The 20,034-nt window shown below is 43.0% G+C and overlaps 1 protein-coding gene across 2 annotated transcripts in view; it reads right to left on the reverse strand.

Moving 5' to 3' along the window:
• The window catches only part of INO80 (INO80 complex ATPase subunit), a 147,461-nt gene that overhangs the window by 57,128 nt on the left and 70,299 nt on the right, over window positions 1–20,034 (reverse strand). For both annotated transcript variants that reach the window (XM_075927123.1, XM_075927122.1), the window contains 3 exons: window positions 13,940–14,007; window positions 12,058–12,151; window positions 9,678–9,855 (listed from right to left, as the gene is read on the reverse strand). In XM_075927123.1, coding sequence (XP_075783238.1) covers window positions 9,678–9,855; window positions 12,058–12,151; window positions 13,940–14,007 — 340 coding nt within the window. The remainder of the gene's footprint in view (window positions 1–9,677; window positions 9,856–12,057; window positions 12,152–13,939; window positions 14,008–20,034) is intronic.

Genomic DNA, 20,034 nt, shown 5'->3' on the forward strand with positions numbered 1-20,034 from the left:
AAACACATACAAAAAAATCACCCCAGGAGTTCAAGAAACCCCAACAATGACTCAGCTCCTGCTCCTCTACCACCTTGTATCCCCCCATAGATAAGTCACAGGGCAGGACACAAATACCCTGTCCCCATAGGGTCCGCTATGTACCTGCCCTCCCCAATACACCCAAGCCTCCCACTCCCTACAGTCCAACCATACATCCTCAGCCCAGATACCTGCACACCTTCTGCCCCTTGCCCAGCCACAGGAGTCCCATTTTGCCCAGCTATCCACCCATCCATCTCAGGCCTGCTGACGGGGGGGGGGGGGGGGGGGGGGGGAAGGGGAAGGAAGGGGACAGTTGCCCCAGGACCTGGTGATTCTAAAGGGCTCAGGGCTCCCTGTCACTTCTGTCACTGTGCTGTGGCAGCACCCATGCTGAGAGCCCTTTAAATTGCCAAGTGGGTCTAAGGCAGGGTTGCCAACCCACAGAAATTTCATTTACGGACAAAATAGGAAAAATTTACGGACAGACAAATTTTTTTACTGATATAATTTTTATACTATATTAAGATGACATAAATGGCCAAAAGTGAAAAGTAATCATTATCATTCATACATCACAAGAACAATATGCTAATTAACCCACTTTCATTTAGTTAGTAGATGATAACATCAGTAGATGATAACATCATGTGGATCACATGATTCACGTTATGTCACCTCAACCATTGAGCTAAATAAACAACTAAAACATCCAATTTCGGCTGCTCCGCAGTAAAATGGCTGAAGCATTACAAAATACATTTAATTGCTATAGAATAATTGCTGTTTTTTTAACTTTTATTGCACTTTCACGAAATTTATGGATACCTAATTTTTTTTTTTTTTTTTAAACGGACTTTGCGCACATATCCAATTTCGGCTATTTTTTTTTTTTTTTTTTACAGACTGTCCGTAAATTTACCGAGGGTTGGCAACCCTGGTCGAAGGGCTTGGGGGGAGAGGTGTGGCACACTCCCATAAGCACCGAGGGCTGGCTGCCCTGCTTCCTCTCTCCTTCCACCCAAGGCCCCATCCCTCCCGGGAGCACAGTCAGGCTCCCTTATCCTGCCCAGGGGTCCTCCATAGCTTTTGGCTTCCCTGGCCAACCCCCAGGACCTAGGAAGGAGGAAAAGCCTGATGTTGAGTTCTGGAGCTTGTACAGAGTTTCCTGTGCAACATCCATCCTTCCCTCACTGCATGCTGGGAAGTGCAGCTGTATGGATGAGATCTCTTCCTCCATCTGGCAGCTTTCTCTCCTTCCATCTGGCAGTGTCTTCTATGTGAGAACTGAGCTCTGCTGGATCCAGCAGCCCCTAGTGGCAGCCAACAGCACTGCAGCCCATTTCTGGGATGGGGGGGGGGGGAATTCTGCACAAAACACCATTAATTTCTGCAAAATACTGCATTGTGCAGTGACACAGAATTCCTTAAGGAGTAAAATACAGTCAGTGAACCACAGTTGCAAAAGCAGCCTTGCAGCTCCTATCACACTGGCACCAGGTCTTGAGCTGGCACCATGCAAATTCGTACGTCCTGACTGAATTCCTGTCCCTCTACATAAGATCTGATGGAGTCCAGATTGGATTGATTCTTCTGCATAATTTGTACATGGTAGGAATTCCTCAGCAAGTTTTTGAGAGCAAACACTGGAATACTGGCTATAGCTCTGGCTACTGCACATTTTTGTTTTGTATTTTCTAGAGAGAGAGTTGTGGATGAGCTGGTGGGAAACTGGAATTTCTATCCTCCCAAACCCTGTAGTGTAGGAGAGTAGGTCATAACAGCGAGCTAAAAAAATGTTAATTCCACTGATACACATTTTCCTGAGGTCATCTTCAGTGTTTGATTCTCCTTTGGGCACTGATATCAAAAAGCAAGGCATGCTGGCTTCAGCCCAAATAGAAACACAGGAAAAAACAGAGGAAAGATTTCTAAGACAGTATCTCAGATAAGGAAAAGCAAACTGTATTTTGTATGCATGTGGACAAAGAACATTAAGAGACTTAACATAGAACCTACTTCCTCATGTTACCTGTACACAAATTATGAGCAAGTCACAGGAGGAAGAGTCCTTCTTTGAATTCCATGATGTGCTGTCATTAAATATTTGTGTTTGGAGAAGGCAGTAGATATATAAGAACATAAGAACGGCCGTACTGGGTCAGACCAAAGGTCCTTCCAGCCCAGTATCCTGTCTGCCGACAGTGGCCAGCACCAGGTGCCACAGAGAGGGTGGACCGAAGACAATGATCAAGCAATTTGTCTCCTGCCATCTCTCTCTAGCCTCTGACAAACAGAGGCCAAGGACACCATTTTATCCCCTGGCTAATAGCCTTTTATGGTCCTAACCTCCATGAAATTATCTAGCTTCTCTTTAAACTCTATTATAGTCCTAGCCTTCACAGCTTCAGACACAGTGGAAAACTAGCTGCCCATCAGATTCACATACAAGGAAAGAAACTGAGTAAAGTTCAGAACATGACATAGGTACAACTCTAGGACCCTTGCACAACTAAGCCAAGAACCTCACAAAGAAAGAATTGAAACACTTGACACAAGGGTGCAGTCACTAAGCAGTGCTGTAGAACTCTTTTGCTGCAAGACAGATAAGGGACACAGGCTTCTTGCAGTCTCACTAAACTTGACTGCATTCCTACCACTCTCAAAAACAAATGAGGAAACCAAACAAAATGGAGGACTCTTTCCCACTATATCATATTATACTATATCTATCTCTATATTTACAGTATTATGATACTATGTGTAGACAGACAAAAAGAAAGACTGCCCACCCATACTCACATTAAAAGTAGTTATAATTTGAGTGATAACATGAGCAAGGTCACTAAAGACAGCATTAAACTGTTACCTCAGTCCCAAAGAGAGATATTTAAAAGATTCTTGATTATTGTTGTACACTGACAAATTATTTTTCTATTTTGCACTTTTAATTGGAAGTGTTGACCTGAAGCATGCGAGAAAAGACTTCCCATATTTATACAGTTTCCTTTTTCTCAGTGTGATTTTTTACATTCACTTATCTGATTCAAGCCATGAAAACTTCCTGAAGTGGGTTCATGATAAGAAAGTGACTTTGTATTTTTCCAATATACCCATCACTGAAATTATGGCATAACTGAGTAATAGCTATTTTGGTTCTGCATGGCTGACTGAAATGACATTTAATTCTGTCTCTAAACTGCACAGATGGAACTCTGAAACTTTATAAGGAGTGCAGATATACAATAATACGTGTGTCCTAAAGACTCACTTTAATTATTATTACCATATTTTAAACTAGAAGATTTACCCAGTGTTGCTTGGGTCCTTAATTTTTGTTTCTGGGGCCAGGTAAGAAGCACTTCTTGATGACTGCTGCAGCTCCAGCAGGCACAGCTGGGGGAGGGGTAGCTGTTTCCCTGCTGGGGCAGGTCCAGGTTTATCTGCTCCCTGCGCTCCCCAGCCTGAGTGAGGAACGCAGCAAATGGTGCACTTTCTCCTTGATCCCTGAAAAAGGGGAAACTACTAGCCATGCCCTTGTACAAATTAAGGATGTTAAATTATGATTAATTGAATAGTTGATGGATTTCCATCGATTATTTAATTAGTCAATAAGGACTAGTGCAGCAGTCTGCCTCTGAAATGTACAAGAGCCCTGGGGCTCTTCTGCATTTCAAAAATTGAAAGGAGCCAGGGGCCAGCAGGGAGTCCCGCTGACCCCAGGCTCCATGCAGGCGCTTCCGCTTTGAAATGTACAAGAGTCCCTGCTGGCCCTAGGCTCCTTGTAGTGCCTCCACTTTGAAATGTACAAGAGCTCCAGTGGGGACTCTTGTACATTTCAAAATTAGAACGCCTCTGCCCCCCTCCCACAGAGCTGGAGCTGGGGGGAGCCGGCTTCTAATGGCTCCCCCCCAGCATCCCCTCCACTTCCCCTCCCCTTGCTGCCTCTTTGCGATAGAAGCAGCAAGGGGGGAAGTGAGTGGGTGACTAGTGTGTTGACTATCCAATAAGCTTTTGCTTATCAGATAGTTGACTAGTCGATTAGTCACTTACGTCCCTAGTACAAATCATGGGGAGGAGGGCAGGCTTCAGAGACTAATACTTACAAATGCAGTCCATAGCAGGCTGCATAGGGTTCCAGAAAATTTACCTCAACCACATGCTCATACTGGAGAAGAACAGAACAGACATTTCATCAAACCAGATACATAATCAAGGCCTAAACACCAGCACAGAGAGAGTTAAATGGTGTATGTACATGGTTTCCCTGCTGTTTCTCTTTGACTGAAAATTAGAGGGGCTTATGTTAGTTTGTTTTTTGTTAATGCTGCAAAATATGACACACCAAGCCCAAGATTGTTTTTCTACCTGTTAAGAATCTTCCATTTCAACTTCCCCTTCAACTGCATTCTGGCTGGCTGTTTCCTTCCACACAGACATTGTCTCCTTTCACTTTCCAGAATTCACATTCTCTAGTGAACTTAAGCATACGCAAGCAAAATCCCTCTGCTTTAGAAAGAAATCTCCCTTTCTGCAGATTAGCTAGGGGCCACTTCATAAATGGTCTGTCTTTGATGAAGTTGATTTTTCTTTTTAATGTGGAACCAATTATCAAAACTCAAGGTACACTGTATATTTCTAAACTTGATATCATTTTTAATCATAAAGAAAATACATTCACCCCTCTGGCAAAACATGGGAAAAGAAACTGACTTTATATTGTGCACTAATGGTGAAAAGATCTGGGTTCCATCTGATCAGCCATAGAAGCAAATTCCAAAGTTAAAAGACATAACACTGAGGACAGCTTACTACCAACTTCCAGACACAAAATTCAGGCACTGTTGGACTCTGTTTATTCTAAAGGTTGCAGCAGAAGCATGAGAGCACTGGAAAAGAAGCAATCTCTCAGACAGCCAGGAGGAAAGATGCAATGGGCTTTGCACCTTAAAACTAAAACTACTTTTTCTGTCTGTTTGCTAACTCTCTTTGCTCTTTTATCTCCTTTGGAGTACAGGCAGTCCCCGGGTTACGTACAAGATAGGGACTGTAGGTGTGTTCTTAAGTTGAATCTGTATGTAAGTCGGAACTGGCGTCAGCCGCTGCTGAAACTGATCAGTTTCAACCGCGGCTGGATCTGGATGCCAGTTCTGACTTACATACAGATTCAACTTAAAAAACCCAGGCATCCCCAAGTCAGCTGCTGCTGAAACTGATCAGCGGCTGATTCCAGGAAGCCTGGGGCAGAGCAACTCTGCCTCGGGCTTCCTGTAGTCAGCCACTGGTCAGTTTCAGCAGCGACTGACTTGGGGACGCCCTCGGCACTACTGGAGCAACCCAGCAGCACCCCAGCTGCTCTGCCCCAGGCGTCCTGATTCAGCCGCTGCTGAAACTGACCAGCAGCGGCTGAATCAGGACGCCTGGGGCAGAGCAGCTGGGGTGCTGCCGGGTTGGTCCAGAGCGGCGTTGCAGGACCAACCCGGCAGCCCCCAGCTGCTCTACCCCAGGGGTAGGCAAGAAAAGCCTGGTCTGCTGGGGGGGGGGCACTAGTTGCACCCCTCCTCCCCCCAGCAGACCAGGGGGTCAGGAGCAAAGCCGCGGAGCACGCCCGCAGCGGGACAGCCCAAGCGCGCCCGGGCTGTCCCGCTGCGGGCGTGCTCTGCACCTTTGCTCCTGTCCCCCCCAGCAGACCAGGAACACCAGAGCAAAGCCGCCGCCTGGGCGGCTTTGCTCGTTTGCCCAGGAGCAAAGCCGCCCAGGCGGCGGCTTTGCTCGGGTGTCCCTGGTCTGCTGGGGAGGGGTCCAGCGGCTGTGCTGGACCCCCCCAGCAGACCAGGGAGACCGGGAGAAGCTTTTCTCGCCCCGGAGGCGAGAAAAGCCCCGTTCGTAAGTGCAGATCCGACATAAGTCGGATCAGTGTAAGTCGGGGACTGCCTGTACTTTACGTTCTGTAGGATATGTCTGCTCTCTCACCTTACCCAACACTACAGCTCCCTTGGTGTAAGTGGTACCTTCTATGTGGCAATTCAACTGACCCATAACCCACAGCTCCCAGGAGTCATGCAGTTACTCTGCTTAGTTTTTCAACAGATTGTATCCCATGCATCCTGAGCTCATGTGCAGACAACTCACCACTCAATTTGTCTTGTTCCAAGGATATTTGTGCAATTCTAAATGAACTCATAAGCCCTTTCATTTTCTCTGGCTCCTATAGCACTTGGACTTGGAAGTATAAGACTCAGTCATCATTCAGCGCATTTTTTTTCTTGAGCATGACTCGCTTCTCATTTGTCTAGTTATGAGAAAAAGTTCTTGTATGGAATGCCAAAAACCAAGACTTGGTCCTGTGACAGCATTTGCTAGCTTGAGAGGATGAGGAAAGAAGGGCTGACTGCCACAAAATTTTTGAAACTTAATTTTTGCTTTAAGTTCACCAGGAACTCTGTTTATATTTAATATAAAGTGAAATATGCTCAGCAGCTATTATCTGAGAATGCACATATAAAACAAATAACTTCTTTAAGGACCCCAAACTATGTAGTGGTTCAAGCTAAAGACAGGAAGCCAGAAAAAGATTTCGCTTAGAAACATGAACTATAATCTGATTCACTATATTGTTCTGGGTTTTGAGAATCTGGCCTAGTTGAAAAGATGGATAAAACTGAAACCTCAAAATGAGACTGCAGCTGAGTAATTACAAAAATAAAACACCAAATGTCCCATAAAATCTATTAACACTGGCTTCATAATAGGATTGAAATGTCACCCTAATTAATCAAAAAGAAAATATTCATAGGAAGAAGTGGGAAAGAAAACTCAAGAGAAGAACAAACAGAACAGCAGTGAAGTATATCCTGCCAACAAAACTTAATGGAGTTGATGATCTGACAGAATGACCTTTTCACTCTCCAACCACTGTGATCCTACGTCAGTACTGTCAATGATACAATGATGACGCTTGTCCAGGTATGTAATGATAGCACTTTTGACTGATTAGTGCTTCCTACTAGCGGACTGATTGTGGTGCAGAGAATGCAAACCAGTTATTAATGAGAACCCATCCAGCTGAACAAAGAAGAATCCAACTCATTCAATAAGGCAAAGATGTTTCAGACTGCTTAATGCCTTCAGCAAGAAGCATCAGTTTCCCCCACTGACATCTTCCACTGTCTGCAAAGAGTAAATTTCTGGCCTGTTTTGAAATGCAGCAGTTGAAGTAATGCCATCTCTAAGACTCAAAAAAATAATTCATAACACTCACTCTCTCTCCCCCCCCCCCCCCAAATCTGGGGTTCTTTTTATTTGCCTCCTTGTTTTTGAGGGGAGGATTTTCAAAGGCACAAAGGGGAGTCACATGCCCAACTCCCAGTGAAAACTGAGCAATCAGTTTTCCTTTGTGCTTTTGAAAGTCTCCCCTGAGCCACTTGGATTTCTCAAACTTTTCTCCACAGCCACCGGAGCTAGAAATTCACATATTTTAAAATAAAGCTGCAGCTTTAAGGAAAAACATCTAATATGTGAGACTTGTGATAAGGTGGCAAGAATTGGCAACACTGCTTATAACACCCTGGTATCCAACCCTAGCTCCCTTTAAACATTATTCTATTAATCAAATCCAGAGATTTCTGCAATAAGCAAAGTTTGAAAAAACAGCAGGAGACTTTATAAGTCACAGAGGCATTGGAGATGGTAGCTCGTAGGCACTTGGCAACATCTTCATAAAAAGAGCAGAAACTCTGTTTTAAGGAATCACCATTTCCCACACCATGCACAAGACTCCAACACATACTATCAATGTGCATCCTACCCTCCTGCACACACCCAATCCACCCTCCCTATTCCCATAACCCACAAGATATTTGGGGGTTATCATCAAACAGGGTGAACTGACTTAAATAAAGGCAATTTAAATCACTCCAAAAAAATCAGTGATTTAAAATCAAGTTTCCCACTGATACTTTTTCACCTATTTCTTCAAACAGTGGTGCAAATCTGATCAATAAAACATGTTAATTTATAGCTCAGTACAACATTTCACATCTAAGGGCACATCTAGACTACATGGCTCTGCTGACGGAGTCATGTAGATTAGGGTTGTAGGCAAAGGGAAATGAAGTGGCCATTTAAATAATTGCCGCTTCATTTAAATTAAAATGGCTGCCGCGCTGTGCCAATCAGCTCTTTGGCAGCACACCGCTATAGTCTGGATGCTCCGCGGTCGACATCAAAGGCATTAGTCAACTTCCCCGTTATGCCTCATGGGATGAGGTTTACCGGGGAGGTCGACAAATGCCTTTGATGTTGACTGCGAAGCGTCCAGACTACAGCGCTGTGCCGCCAAACAGCTGATCGGCACAGTGCGGCAGCCATTTTAATTTAAATGAAGTGGCGATTATTTAAATCGCCGCTTCATTTCCCTTTTCCGAGTAAACAAATCTAAATGGCTCTGTCGACGGAGCCATGTAGTCTAGATGTGCCCTAAGAGGGTATACTTTGAGTAATTTCTTTAGATAATTTGATTTTTATTAATGTAGAAAAAAATTCATTATTCTCATTACCTGTGTCAAGCTTCAGAAGCAGCAGCAGTACATTAGGAGTGGTGAGATTTAAATCACACACACAAACACAACAGCACTTTTAAGATTTAGTTGAATACAACAGATGTTATATAAATGTTTCACATTTGCAATTGGAGTAGTCTCCTGATGGCTGTCCTTACTCTTCTTTTTTATTATTTTCAAATTTTATTAACTCTAGCAGACAAGTCCTTATAACACTAAATGTACATTGTCCCTAACACTTCTACAGCTAACTCTCATGTTGCCCACTCCCACTGTCATTTTGATGAAGATCTGATTCCAAGTTACCAAAAAAAGCTAAGACTGACAGTGCTTAGAGTGCACTTAATTTTGGAGTAAGCCCCATTAAAAACAAGTAAGGACTGGGGTTCCTTTGGGAAAGCTGAGTTATACTGAAGTAAAATAGGGAATAGACTTAAGGAATCACCATTATGGTCTGTAACCATGATGTTCCAAATATAAACATAATATAAAATAAGAAAATGACACACTGTGGCAACTGGCAAATCTAGATTTGTCTTACTGCAGCTTTCTGCACTGTATACTTGGGTGACAGATTCTAAACCTAATTAATTAAACAAGCCATTATGATAAGCTAAGCTAAACTTTTTTTTTCTAGCAACATCCAACACAACAAACAGCTTGTTAAATCACTTATACTAAAAGGCATAGATAGATTCTCGAAGAATGATGGCATTGCAAAGTTGAACCACATTGTTTTTCAGACATCCACATCATTTTCTCCCAACAAACAGTTTTCCTTATAATGTTTCATTCTTGCACTTGGGCCCTGCATCTTCTTTTTGCATTGCTTACACTTGGCATATTTTCCTTTTTTACCCAGGGAACGAATTTCTTCAAACTGTTCCCAGATAGGGTATCTTACACCCAGAAGCCATGATAGTTTTTCTATTGCAAAAGTGCAAGGGACTCCAGGAAGCTGTGTATGGAAACTTTTTTCCATGTCTATTTTTCCATGTGTTTTAAGGAGGATGGAAGTGTCCTCCTTGTTTCCCCTTCACTACCAGCTATTAGTATATGCTGAAGGATTCGTATGTCTTTGCAAATTGTGCTTACCTGCAGAAAAGTGCAGCTGTGCAGGTTGGGACGAGAGAGTGGAAAATTGACTCCCAGCAAGAAATCTTTATTTCCCAGAAATGGAGTTCTGTGTGGATTCTCCCCTTCTGGATCTGTCCAGGAACGCGAGTGATGGAGCCTGTAGGAGGCTTTCAGAGACAGGAAAAGAGCTAACCATCTGAAATAAACAATAATAAATGCACTTACTTACAGCTCTGTGAAGGGGGGCCTTAAACAGATACAGCAGGGCTACACTTGACACGTCTTATTCCTTTAATATTTCATGTTTACAGCATCCTGGCTTTGGGGAAACAGTTTTTTCCCCAAATCCAGTTACATTGGAAAATATTTCTCTATTTATTTTTTACTATTACTTTTCTCTGACTTCTCCACAAGTACCTGCATATATAGAAATATGTGGTAAAAATAATGCATTATAAATGTACAGATTTCCACAAAAATCTATGTGAATGTTTGTCACTTCAGGAGAAAAAGTCCTATCACATTTTTGAACCACAGAACAGAAGTGACTGATCCAAGAACCACAATCATCAAAGCCTACAACACTTACATTTTGAAAAAACATTTAGATGCATTATATAGCACTCAGGTTTTATGTTGAATCTTCTTTTGGTTCACAGCAAGGCAGTAATAAAAAATGCTCATTTTAAAATTTTAAGATTCAGAATTTTATTTTTATAACTCCCTACCAGGATTACATAACATAAGGAGGGTTGGCAGCAGTGTTCCCTGTAAACTGAGCACATGGGCGGCCACCCAGCAAAAATTCAAATGCCGCCCAGCTGATTAGCCCACAGCCAACAGCATGTGTTTCTACTGGTGGCGCTCTTCTGCACTTACCTCAATGCACATAATATTTATTCCACACATGGATGAAAAAAGTTAGAGGGAACCTTGGCTGGCAGGGTTTGATTTAAATTGACAGACGTCTGTGGAGAGCAACTTCAGCTGACACACTGATATTAGCCAAAAAAAATCCACCACCAGCAACAGCAGGCATAAGTGCAGCCTCCTGGCACCATGCAACTGCAAAAATCTAGTGTCAGCGGCCCAGAGACAGCACAGGAAATCCTCTGCAGCCCTCCTCTCTCACTCCTTTAACAGTGAGGCTGCAGAAGGATCCCTGCACTGCTGCAGGTCTGAAAAGGATGTAATAAATAGGGTAGGCTGCAGTCCTGGCAGGCAGAGCAGAGAGGAAAAGACAACCCCAAGCTGAATGGCTGTGTCTGGACAGGAACCATTCACCAGCAGGGTCAAGCCCAATGGTTAGGAGTTTGCCCTCTTTCTTGGGGCTCTGGTTGGGGGGGAGCAGGGAGGCGGTGTGTCTGCTCTACCCTGCAAGGACCACCTCCCCAACACCTTGAGTTTGAAGGGATCAGAAGTCACCAACCCTCTAGCCATGCAGGGAACCCCCTGCTGCTCCACTGTCACAGTTCCACTAACTCAGTCACCAGCCCAGAATATGAGCCATCCCTCAGCAGGAACTGTTCAGCAGTAGCAGAGCTGCCCCTCAGGCTAGGAGTTTCTCTTCTTCCTTGCAACCCTAACTGGGTGTCTTGGGGCCCTTGGAAGGTTGCACAACCCTGGTATCAGTGGTGGGAACCCCTGCAGCCCTGCTATCAGAACTACCCCCCCAACTTGCCTGAACCTTAACCCTTCTGTCTCCCCTTAATTTCCCATGACAGTACAAATTAAAAGTTAAAAATATTTAAAATGTATACTAGTCATTGCAATTGTACTATATAAGTAAATATTTGACTCTGACAAGCTTAAACATGAGTAATTGTTCCTTTTTCTACCACAGTGGAGTTCACAGTGCTGATCCAGCATAGTCCTTTATGATCAGAAGTCCATCAATCTGTCAGTGTGCGCTGGAGAGCCATCCCCTGTTTTGACTAGCACACACAGAAGGAAGGCATCAGTAACTACAGTTGAAGTATTGCCAATTTTATGGCCCAGCATAATTCTCTATAAATTTTAAAATATACAAAGATGAGGGGAAACAGTAAAAACAGAGAAGAAGTGTGGTCTGAGGAATCCTGGCTTTTAGTCTGGTCTTGGCTCTGCCACTGGCTTGTTGTGATACTATGGGAAAATATTTTACTTTATATCCTTTGCCTGTCTTATTTAGTTAGAGTGTAAACTCTTTTTACTATGGGTGTGCAGAATGCCTAATACAACAGGCCTCTGATCTTGGTTGATGCATCTAGACACCTCTGTAATACAAATTAATTATAAATTATAGCTGATCATAGTCCAAGAACATGCCAACTTTATTACAGAAATACTTATTACATAAGCACATACTTTTCCTCTAAGTTTCTTTTTAAAATTAATTGAATAGAATCAATTTCCTCACCTGGCTAAATGTCCCTGATTCATGAGGTTTGCCATTTCTGCTGGAGAGACATCAATAAATCGAAGGAAAGAAAAACAACTTTCTTCACTGGCACCTAGATAACAAAAATGTCAAAGTTAAGGCCGACACTTATTCCAGGCCCACATAAAGGAGACAATGAGCACACCTGACCAGTCCGGGTGAATTCTGATCCCAGAGGTCTAGACATCCAAATGCCTAAATACAAGAAGAATGGGAAATGATACAGGCATTCCCAATGTAACCTATTCCTTTAGAGCGCTGGCTTTCAAATTTATTTGATCATAGCCTGCTTCTTTGTGTCTGTAATAGTTCAGTCCCCACTCTTGCCACACAAATGAGTACGCAGATATACGTGGTGGCAGTGCTTCAGCTGAGTCAGTTTTGGCTTGTTTCTCACTTGAGTTATTTTTTTCCTGTTGCAAGAATGAGCCAACAATCCATTGTAACAAAAACAAACAACTGGCTCTGGTCCATACTGACAACTAAATATGCACACATTGTCATAGCAAACAGATTAATGTACGGATGGCAATGACTTTGCATAATGCTATGCAAGCTGAACAAATCCGTTAAAATGCATAGTGCCATCGAAGCCCTTGTATGTCTGGACGAATCAGCTATGTTAGTTGTTCATTGCTGTGGGTTCATTGATGTCTGCAATCCATAGTCCCCCTTAACTTGTCACACTCCCAGAATACATTCTTGAATCCTTTCTCCCTCTGGAGAGCTCATCTCCCAATTTGAGAACCTCTGATTTAGAGGATATTAAAGATTTCATCTTGATTGCTGTGACTTGAATTTAAGTCACAGTTTCTGGGCCAGACCATATGATGAATATTAAAAAATAGGTAGGGGTATGCTCATTTGTTTTCATATTCCTACTTTATCTAAGTTTACAATCATTACATTTTTCTATTCAGTTAATGCAAAAACTCCCTGAAGATTTATCAAGTCAAAACTAATGAATAGTTTCAAAATAGCCAACAGGATATGCACAAGAGTCATACAGGCACCACTCAATCATCCATGAAGCTCAAATCCCTGTGGCTGCACAAAGTCTTTGTGACTTCAATCAAAGACCACACAGATTAAGAGGTCCATCCTAACAGATCTTGATGCAAGAATGGAGCCTTAAGTGTGCTTCTGCTCCTCTTCCAAAATCTCCCCTCTCTTTTGTCACGTTAATTACTATGTTCTCTATTACTAGCAGTTACTCCTGAGGTTTCACTAGATTGAATCTATGAAGCACTCACAAATCTCATACTAGTGTATAAAAAGCAACATTAACTCTTTAAACTGGACTAAAAGTGTAAGTCATAAGAGCAGAATAATGTTAAGGCTAAACAGAACTCTTTGAGGGCAGGCCCATACTAAATCAGAAGTCCAGCTTAAGATACACAACTCCAGCTATGTAAATATGTATCTGGAGTCGACTTACCATAAGATGAATTTCTCTGTCATCCCCACAGTGGCAAGTTGATGGGAGAACTTTCTTGTTGCCTTTCCTTACTTCTTGCAATTGCAAGGAGTAAGGGACATGATGGGGGTGCTCACAGCATCCAATTTAGGGGTCCTTTCTAGACCTGCTAAACTAAACACTGGAAGATTGACCTCTGCAATGTTGATCCTCTGTTTAGTATAGACATGACCTTAGATTACCCTTCTACCTTGCCTCTTATTAATCAACTGAAATTAATTTGTTGACTTAAGTTCTGATGTTGAAAGGGTCTAAGGAATTGTGACCAGGGAGGCACAGAATCTGCAGTCCCAGGGAGAAGTTAATCTACACCAATGTTCCCTCCAAATAAAACTGGGCAGTGTGCTAGCCACCTTAACTGCTTCCTAAGGGAAGTAAACCTACCCTTCCTATGGAAGAGAGACTGCTGAATGTGGTCCGGAGCGAATGGTGAAAGTAAAACCCGTAACCACCTGAAAATGAACGGAACAAAATAAAAAATAAGAAAGCAGTAATTCAGTTCACATACAATCAAGAAGTCAGAAATACTAAGCTCTGATCCCATGACACAGAGTGACTTTCAGTTACAGTATCACAGTTTCACTCTCCTCTTGCTGTCTAGGAGTTTACAGAATTTGGTTCTTCATGGTAAGAAACCTGATCTTCTGATTTTCCAGTACTTCACGATAATGTATTAATGAAAAGCAGCAGCCACAATAGATTTTACTTAATTTAACCATGAGTCAGAACATCATTTCTGGATTGCTTTTCATACTGGGAAAGAGCACTGATCCTATCTTCTATTATTAAATAACGGCTTATGTGATCCACTGCTTGTGCATGTCTCATGATTGAATGAGATAAAGATTTAGTAGGCACTGCCACAGACAGAGCAACCAGCAGACTGCACTCAAACAGCTCGTTTCCATCTGGAGTGAGCAATTACAAGCTGTCAAGACACAAAGATGCTCACAACATATCATGTTACAGCTAATCAACACAGATAGCTTCCTTACATATGAAAAGCCACTCAAGGGGAAACCAGATTCCTCCAGTATTCTATCGAAGCTTCAATTCCATTACACATCATCAGCAGAAAAAGGAGAGAATATAAATTGCTTTGTCTTACTTTTCCTGAGGGCGTGGCTACACTTACAACACGGCACAGGTGCTGGGACCTATGGGACTGAGCCAGGCTCCCTGCCTGCCTGGCTCCTAAAATAGTTTTAATGCAGAGCCACAGCAGGGCATGGCTCCTGGGACCGGGCACAAGCCAGGACTGAGTCAGGCTGCCTGCCTGCCCAGTTCCTAACATACTTTGAATGTAGAGTTGCAGCAGGGCTAGCTCCTGGACCTGGCGCAAGCCGTGACTGAGTGCTTGTAGTGCTAAACCTTAGTCGATTAATTGTGTAGTCGACAAAATTTGTCAGCTACACAATTAACAAATTACATGCTTCTTAACATCCCTACTGTCTACATTGGGGGCTAAATTGGAATAACTACAATTTAGGGCAGTGTTCTTTTTGAGACCACGGAACACCAAACAATAATATTTTTTATGTGGAACACCTATGAAAATTTTCTTCAAAAAAATAAATTGTTGTCGGACAAAAAAAAAGAAAAAACAAAGTAATAACAAAAACAAAGAAGAGGTCGCAGCACACCCGCAAGTTGTTCACAGAACACCAGTGTTCCACAGAACATCGTTTAAAAAACACTGATTTAGGTACTCCGATTTCCCACACTTCTGAGTGACATACTTATAAGTTTGTAGTGTAGACCCGTGTTGACTTGCTTAGTCAGAGGATTATTTGATTACAATAGCTTTGCTATGAGAGCACACTGAATACTGAGTAACAACTAAATAAAATGAAAAAACAGGGAAGACATCACTTGGCTAGAACTATTTAAAAACCTCAGAGAATAGAGTTAATTGGAACTTACATATTCATACACATAACAAGGCCAGAAAGAATAGCTGATCTTCCAGTCTGCCATCCTGTATAATGCAGATCAGATAACTTCCCTGAAATAGTTCCTATTTGAACTAAAGCGTGTATTTCATTAAAACACACAATCTTGATTTTAAAAATGTGTGTTATGGAAAATCCACCACAGCTTTCTTCCAAATTATCCTCACTGTTAAAAAACCATACACATTCTAAATTTGTCAGGCTTCAGCTTCCAGCCATCAAATCTTGTTATACATTTGTTTGCTAGACTGAAGAGCCTTTTATCAGGTATTAGTTTCCCAGGTAGGCACTTAAGAACTATGATTAAGTCAACCTTGGAGAGGCTCTTGTTGTTAAACTGATTATCACTATAAGCCATGTTTTCCACTATTCCTCGAACCCTTTCCAATGTATCAACATTCTTCTTGGTGTGCAGGCTTCAGACCTGGACACACTATTATAGCAGTAGCTACACAAGTGCCAAAAACAGAGGAAAAAGAACTTCTCTATTCCTACTTCAGATTTTTTGTCTACACATCCATGGATTGCATTAACCTTATTGGTCACAGCATCATACTAAGGATGTTAAGTAAACATATGTCGACTACTCAACTAGTCGATAGGCACATGTACATTTCAAAGGAACTCCGTGTGCAGTCCGGGGCCAGCAGGAAGTCCCACTGACTCCAAGCTACACGTGGGGTGCCAGCTTTGAAATGCCACACGGATGTGGGGTCAGCTGGGGATTCCCTAGCTGACCCCAGGCTCGGCTGTGTGGTGCTGCCACTTTGAAACACCAAGGCGGCATTTGAAAGGGGCAGCGCCGCACAGCTGAGACAGGGATCAGCTGTGCAGCAATGCTGCTTTGAAGTACCTCCTCTTCCCCCCCACCTTTGCTGCCTCTATTTGATAGAGGCAGTAAGGGGGGAGGGCAGGGAAATCGACTAGTTGACTGACTATCCGATAAGCATTTGCTTATCGGATAGTCAACTAGTCCTTAACATCCCTACATCATACTGGGAGTTCATGTTCAGCTGATTATTAACCATAACCCTCAGGTATTTATAAAGTTACAGTTGAGCTAAAAACACAGTGTAAAGTACTTCAACAGTTTCAATAGTCATCTAGAAGCAGATGCCACAAAAAGCAGGTGGACCACAAGCCATTAGGCACAGAGTGCTGTAGACACTCCACACTTGACCTATGTGGGGAAAAACCATCTCACAATAGTCTTTAATCACAGCTCACTCATCCCTCTTTCTAAGAGTATTAAATGACTCCAGAGGAAGCTGCAGCTAGCCCTCCTCAGCAAGGAGGGTAGGACAAGGGAGTTTTGAAGATAATTGGAGGACAAAAACCAAAAACAAGACAAACCAAAAATCCCCACAAAGGTAGACCTTAGAGCACTACCTCCAAATAACAGTGCACAAAATGCAGATAGGACATATATAATAGGACATAACAGACAGGAATATGTTAACACATGATTTAAAATACAAATAGCTAATAATAATAATAATAATAATATCTAGCTAAACAATGCTACGCAGCCATTCATGGATGTATCCCTCCAGCAAGAGCATGAGGCCTGGTCTACGCTAGGAGTTTAGGTCAAACTTAGCCAAATTAAGTTGATTTTCTAAACAACAAATCCACACCACTAAGCCTGTTCCGCCTACTTTAAGGGCTGTTAAAGTTGATTTTGGTACTCCTGCTTTTCAGGAGGAGTAACGGTAAATTTGACTTTGCATGGTTGACTTTAGGGTACTGGAAATGCAGCACTGTGAAAGTTGATGTTCTTGGCCTCTAAGAGGTGTCCCACAGTGCCCCAATGTGACTGCTCTGGCCAGGACTTTCCACTCTGCTGCTTTCTAAGTGCATAGGAAAAGGCCCAGGCAAGTTTGAATTCAATTTCCTGTTTGTTCAGTGTGGCAAATAGATCTCAGAGCCGGCAGCACACCTGACCTTGAATTCCCAGGGTTGCAAACAAGCTCTAGCATGGAGCATGCTGGAGATCCTGGACCTGATTGCTGTGTGGGGAAAGGAATCTGTTTAGGCAGAACTACAAAGTAGCTAAAGAAATGCTAATATCTATGTCAAGATTGCCAAGGGCATGGTAGAAAAAGGATATGCCAGGGATGCCCAGCCGTGCCGCATGAAAATACAGGAGCTCAGGCAGGGATACCAGAGGACAAAGGAGGCAAACGGACATTCTAGGTAATCACTGCAAACATGCTGCTTCTATGCGTAACTGCATGGTATACTAGGGGGGTACTGACCAGTGTCCAAACCCAGTCTGTAAATTTCCCCCAAGAGATTCTTCAGGCCACCTCAGGCAACAGCAGGGAGGACATTGTGGATGAAGAAGAGGAGGAAGAGAAGAATGGTCAGCAGGCTAATGAAGCATCTAATCTCACAGACAGCCAGAACTTTTTTAAAGCTTTGGAGACCACATGTCCTCATCCCAGGATGTATCACTTCTGAACCCCGATGGCAGGGAGGGCACTTCTGCTGAGTTCACATTTTTAATCATGCTACAAGTGGGTTAAGGCAGTTGGGTGTGATCTGTTGCAGCCACTCTGCCTACATAACCGGGGCTCCATGGAACAGTTACCATGTTTGGAGATGGAACAGGAACCCTCCCAGCACATCTCCATAAATGTCTCATACAGGACTCTTTCATCCTTCTCACACGCTTTCCGGGGAGATGTGTTTTATTTTGTCCTTTCCACACCAAGCCAGCAGTAAGTGGTCTGGTGTCATTGCAGCACAAAGCATAGCAGCATAAAGTCCAGGTTTCTGGGCACATTCAGTAGGCATCCACTCCTTATCATTCTGTGATTCACAGAAGACTGATATAGAATCACAGAATACTAGAACTGGAAGAGACCTCGAGAGATCATCAAGGCCAGTCCCCTGCTCCCATGGCAAGACCAAGTACGATAAAGATCATCCCTGACAGGTGTCTGTCTAACCTACTCTTAAATATCTCCAGCAATAGAGATTCCACAAACTCCAAAGGCAATTTATTCCAGTGTTTAACCACCCTACCAGTTAGGAAGTTTTTCCTAACGTCCAATCAAAACCTCCCTTGCTGCAGTTTAAGCCCATTGCTTCTTGTCCCATCATCAGAAGCCAAGGAGAACAATTTCCCCCACTCCTCCTGGTGATACCCAAAAACCGCTATCATGTCCCCCCTCAGTCTTCTCTTTTCCAAACTAGCAAGCCCAATTCCTTCAGCCTTGCCTCGCAGCTCATGTTTTCTAGACCTTTAATCATTTTTGTTATCCTTTTCTGGATCTTCTCCAGTTTCTCCACATCTTTCTTGAAATGTGGTGCCCAGATCTGGAAACCCCAACACAACAGAGGCATCCCCTATGTCCTGTACATTTCCTAGAGTGACTATCCTTCATAGCACAAGGGATTGCATTAACTACCTGCATCACAGTAGCGCCTCCCCCCCCCACTCCCACCACACACACACACACACACTGTAGACTGACCCACTCCAAATTTATTCCCAACTGACTGGTAGCTGCCTGGTGTTGCAAATTGCCACAAGACTATTGCCACTCGCTTCTGAATTGCCAGAGTGGGACTCATTCTGATATTGCTGTGCTTCAGGGCAGGGGGAAACAATTCACAAACTTCCACAAAAGTGGCTTTATGCATGCAAAAGTTTTGCAGCCACTGCTAATTGTCCCATAGCTGCATGACTCTGTAGTCTATGCTTGTCTCATGGTACTAGAACCAGCATTTCACTGCATCAACAGGATCAAATGCTGCCAGAATGTGCTGATTGCTCCGCTCAAGGGTTTCATACATATCTGTGTTTGTGCCTTCCTCAGATTCTTCCTCCCTTTGGCAGCTCCTGGTTAGGCACTGGACATACCGCAGCATAAGGTGCAAGATGTTTTCTAGGATTACCATAGCATTCTGCAGTTGAAAAGGGTCCATGTTTGCTGTTGCTTTTAAGCAGGCATGGAGGGGGAGAAGAGTGCATTATGGTACGCTGATGACATGTACCCAGAACCACCCACTACACTGTTTTTGTCCTATCAAGCACTGGGAACCTAACCCAGAATGCAATGGGCCAGCAAGAATGGCAGGATAACTACCCATAGTGCATTGCTATTGAAGTCAATGATAGTGACCCTACTGGGGATGCACTATGTCAAACTCTTGCACACTGTACGGACATGCACCTTCGACTTTACGAAATCTGATGCTGGGGAAAAAAAAATTGACCTTAATAAATATGACCTAATCTCATAGTGTAGACAAGGCCTTAGAGAAAGATATACAACTCAAACCAGTCCTATTAGAAAAAATTCTTCGTTGTGTAGGTTAATGATTATTTCAGTCTCTGGCTATTTCAATCTCTTTACCATCTCCATTTTGTCGAAAATCAGACTTTTGGGAGACCGGCTAACTGACAAGCCCTATATAAACCTTGCAGAATCACAACAGCACAAAAGAGGGAGAGCAGACTTTTAAAAGATGAAATAAAAAGTACTGAATAAGTTGAAGGGAAGGTTAAATTGGCTT

Source organism: Pelodiscus sinensis, chromosome 4 (assembly GCF_049634645.1).
Source record: "Pelodiscus sinensis isolate JC-2024 chromosome 4, ASM4963464v1, whole genome shotgun sequence".
Taxonomy (NCBI): domain Eukaryota; kingdom Metazoa; phylum Chordata; order Testudines; family Trionychidae; genus Pelodiscus; species Pelodiscus sinensis.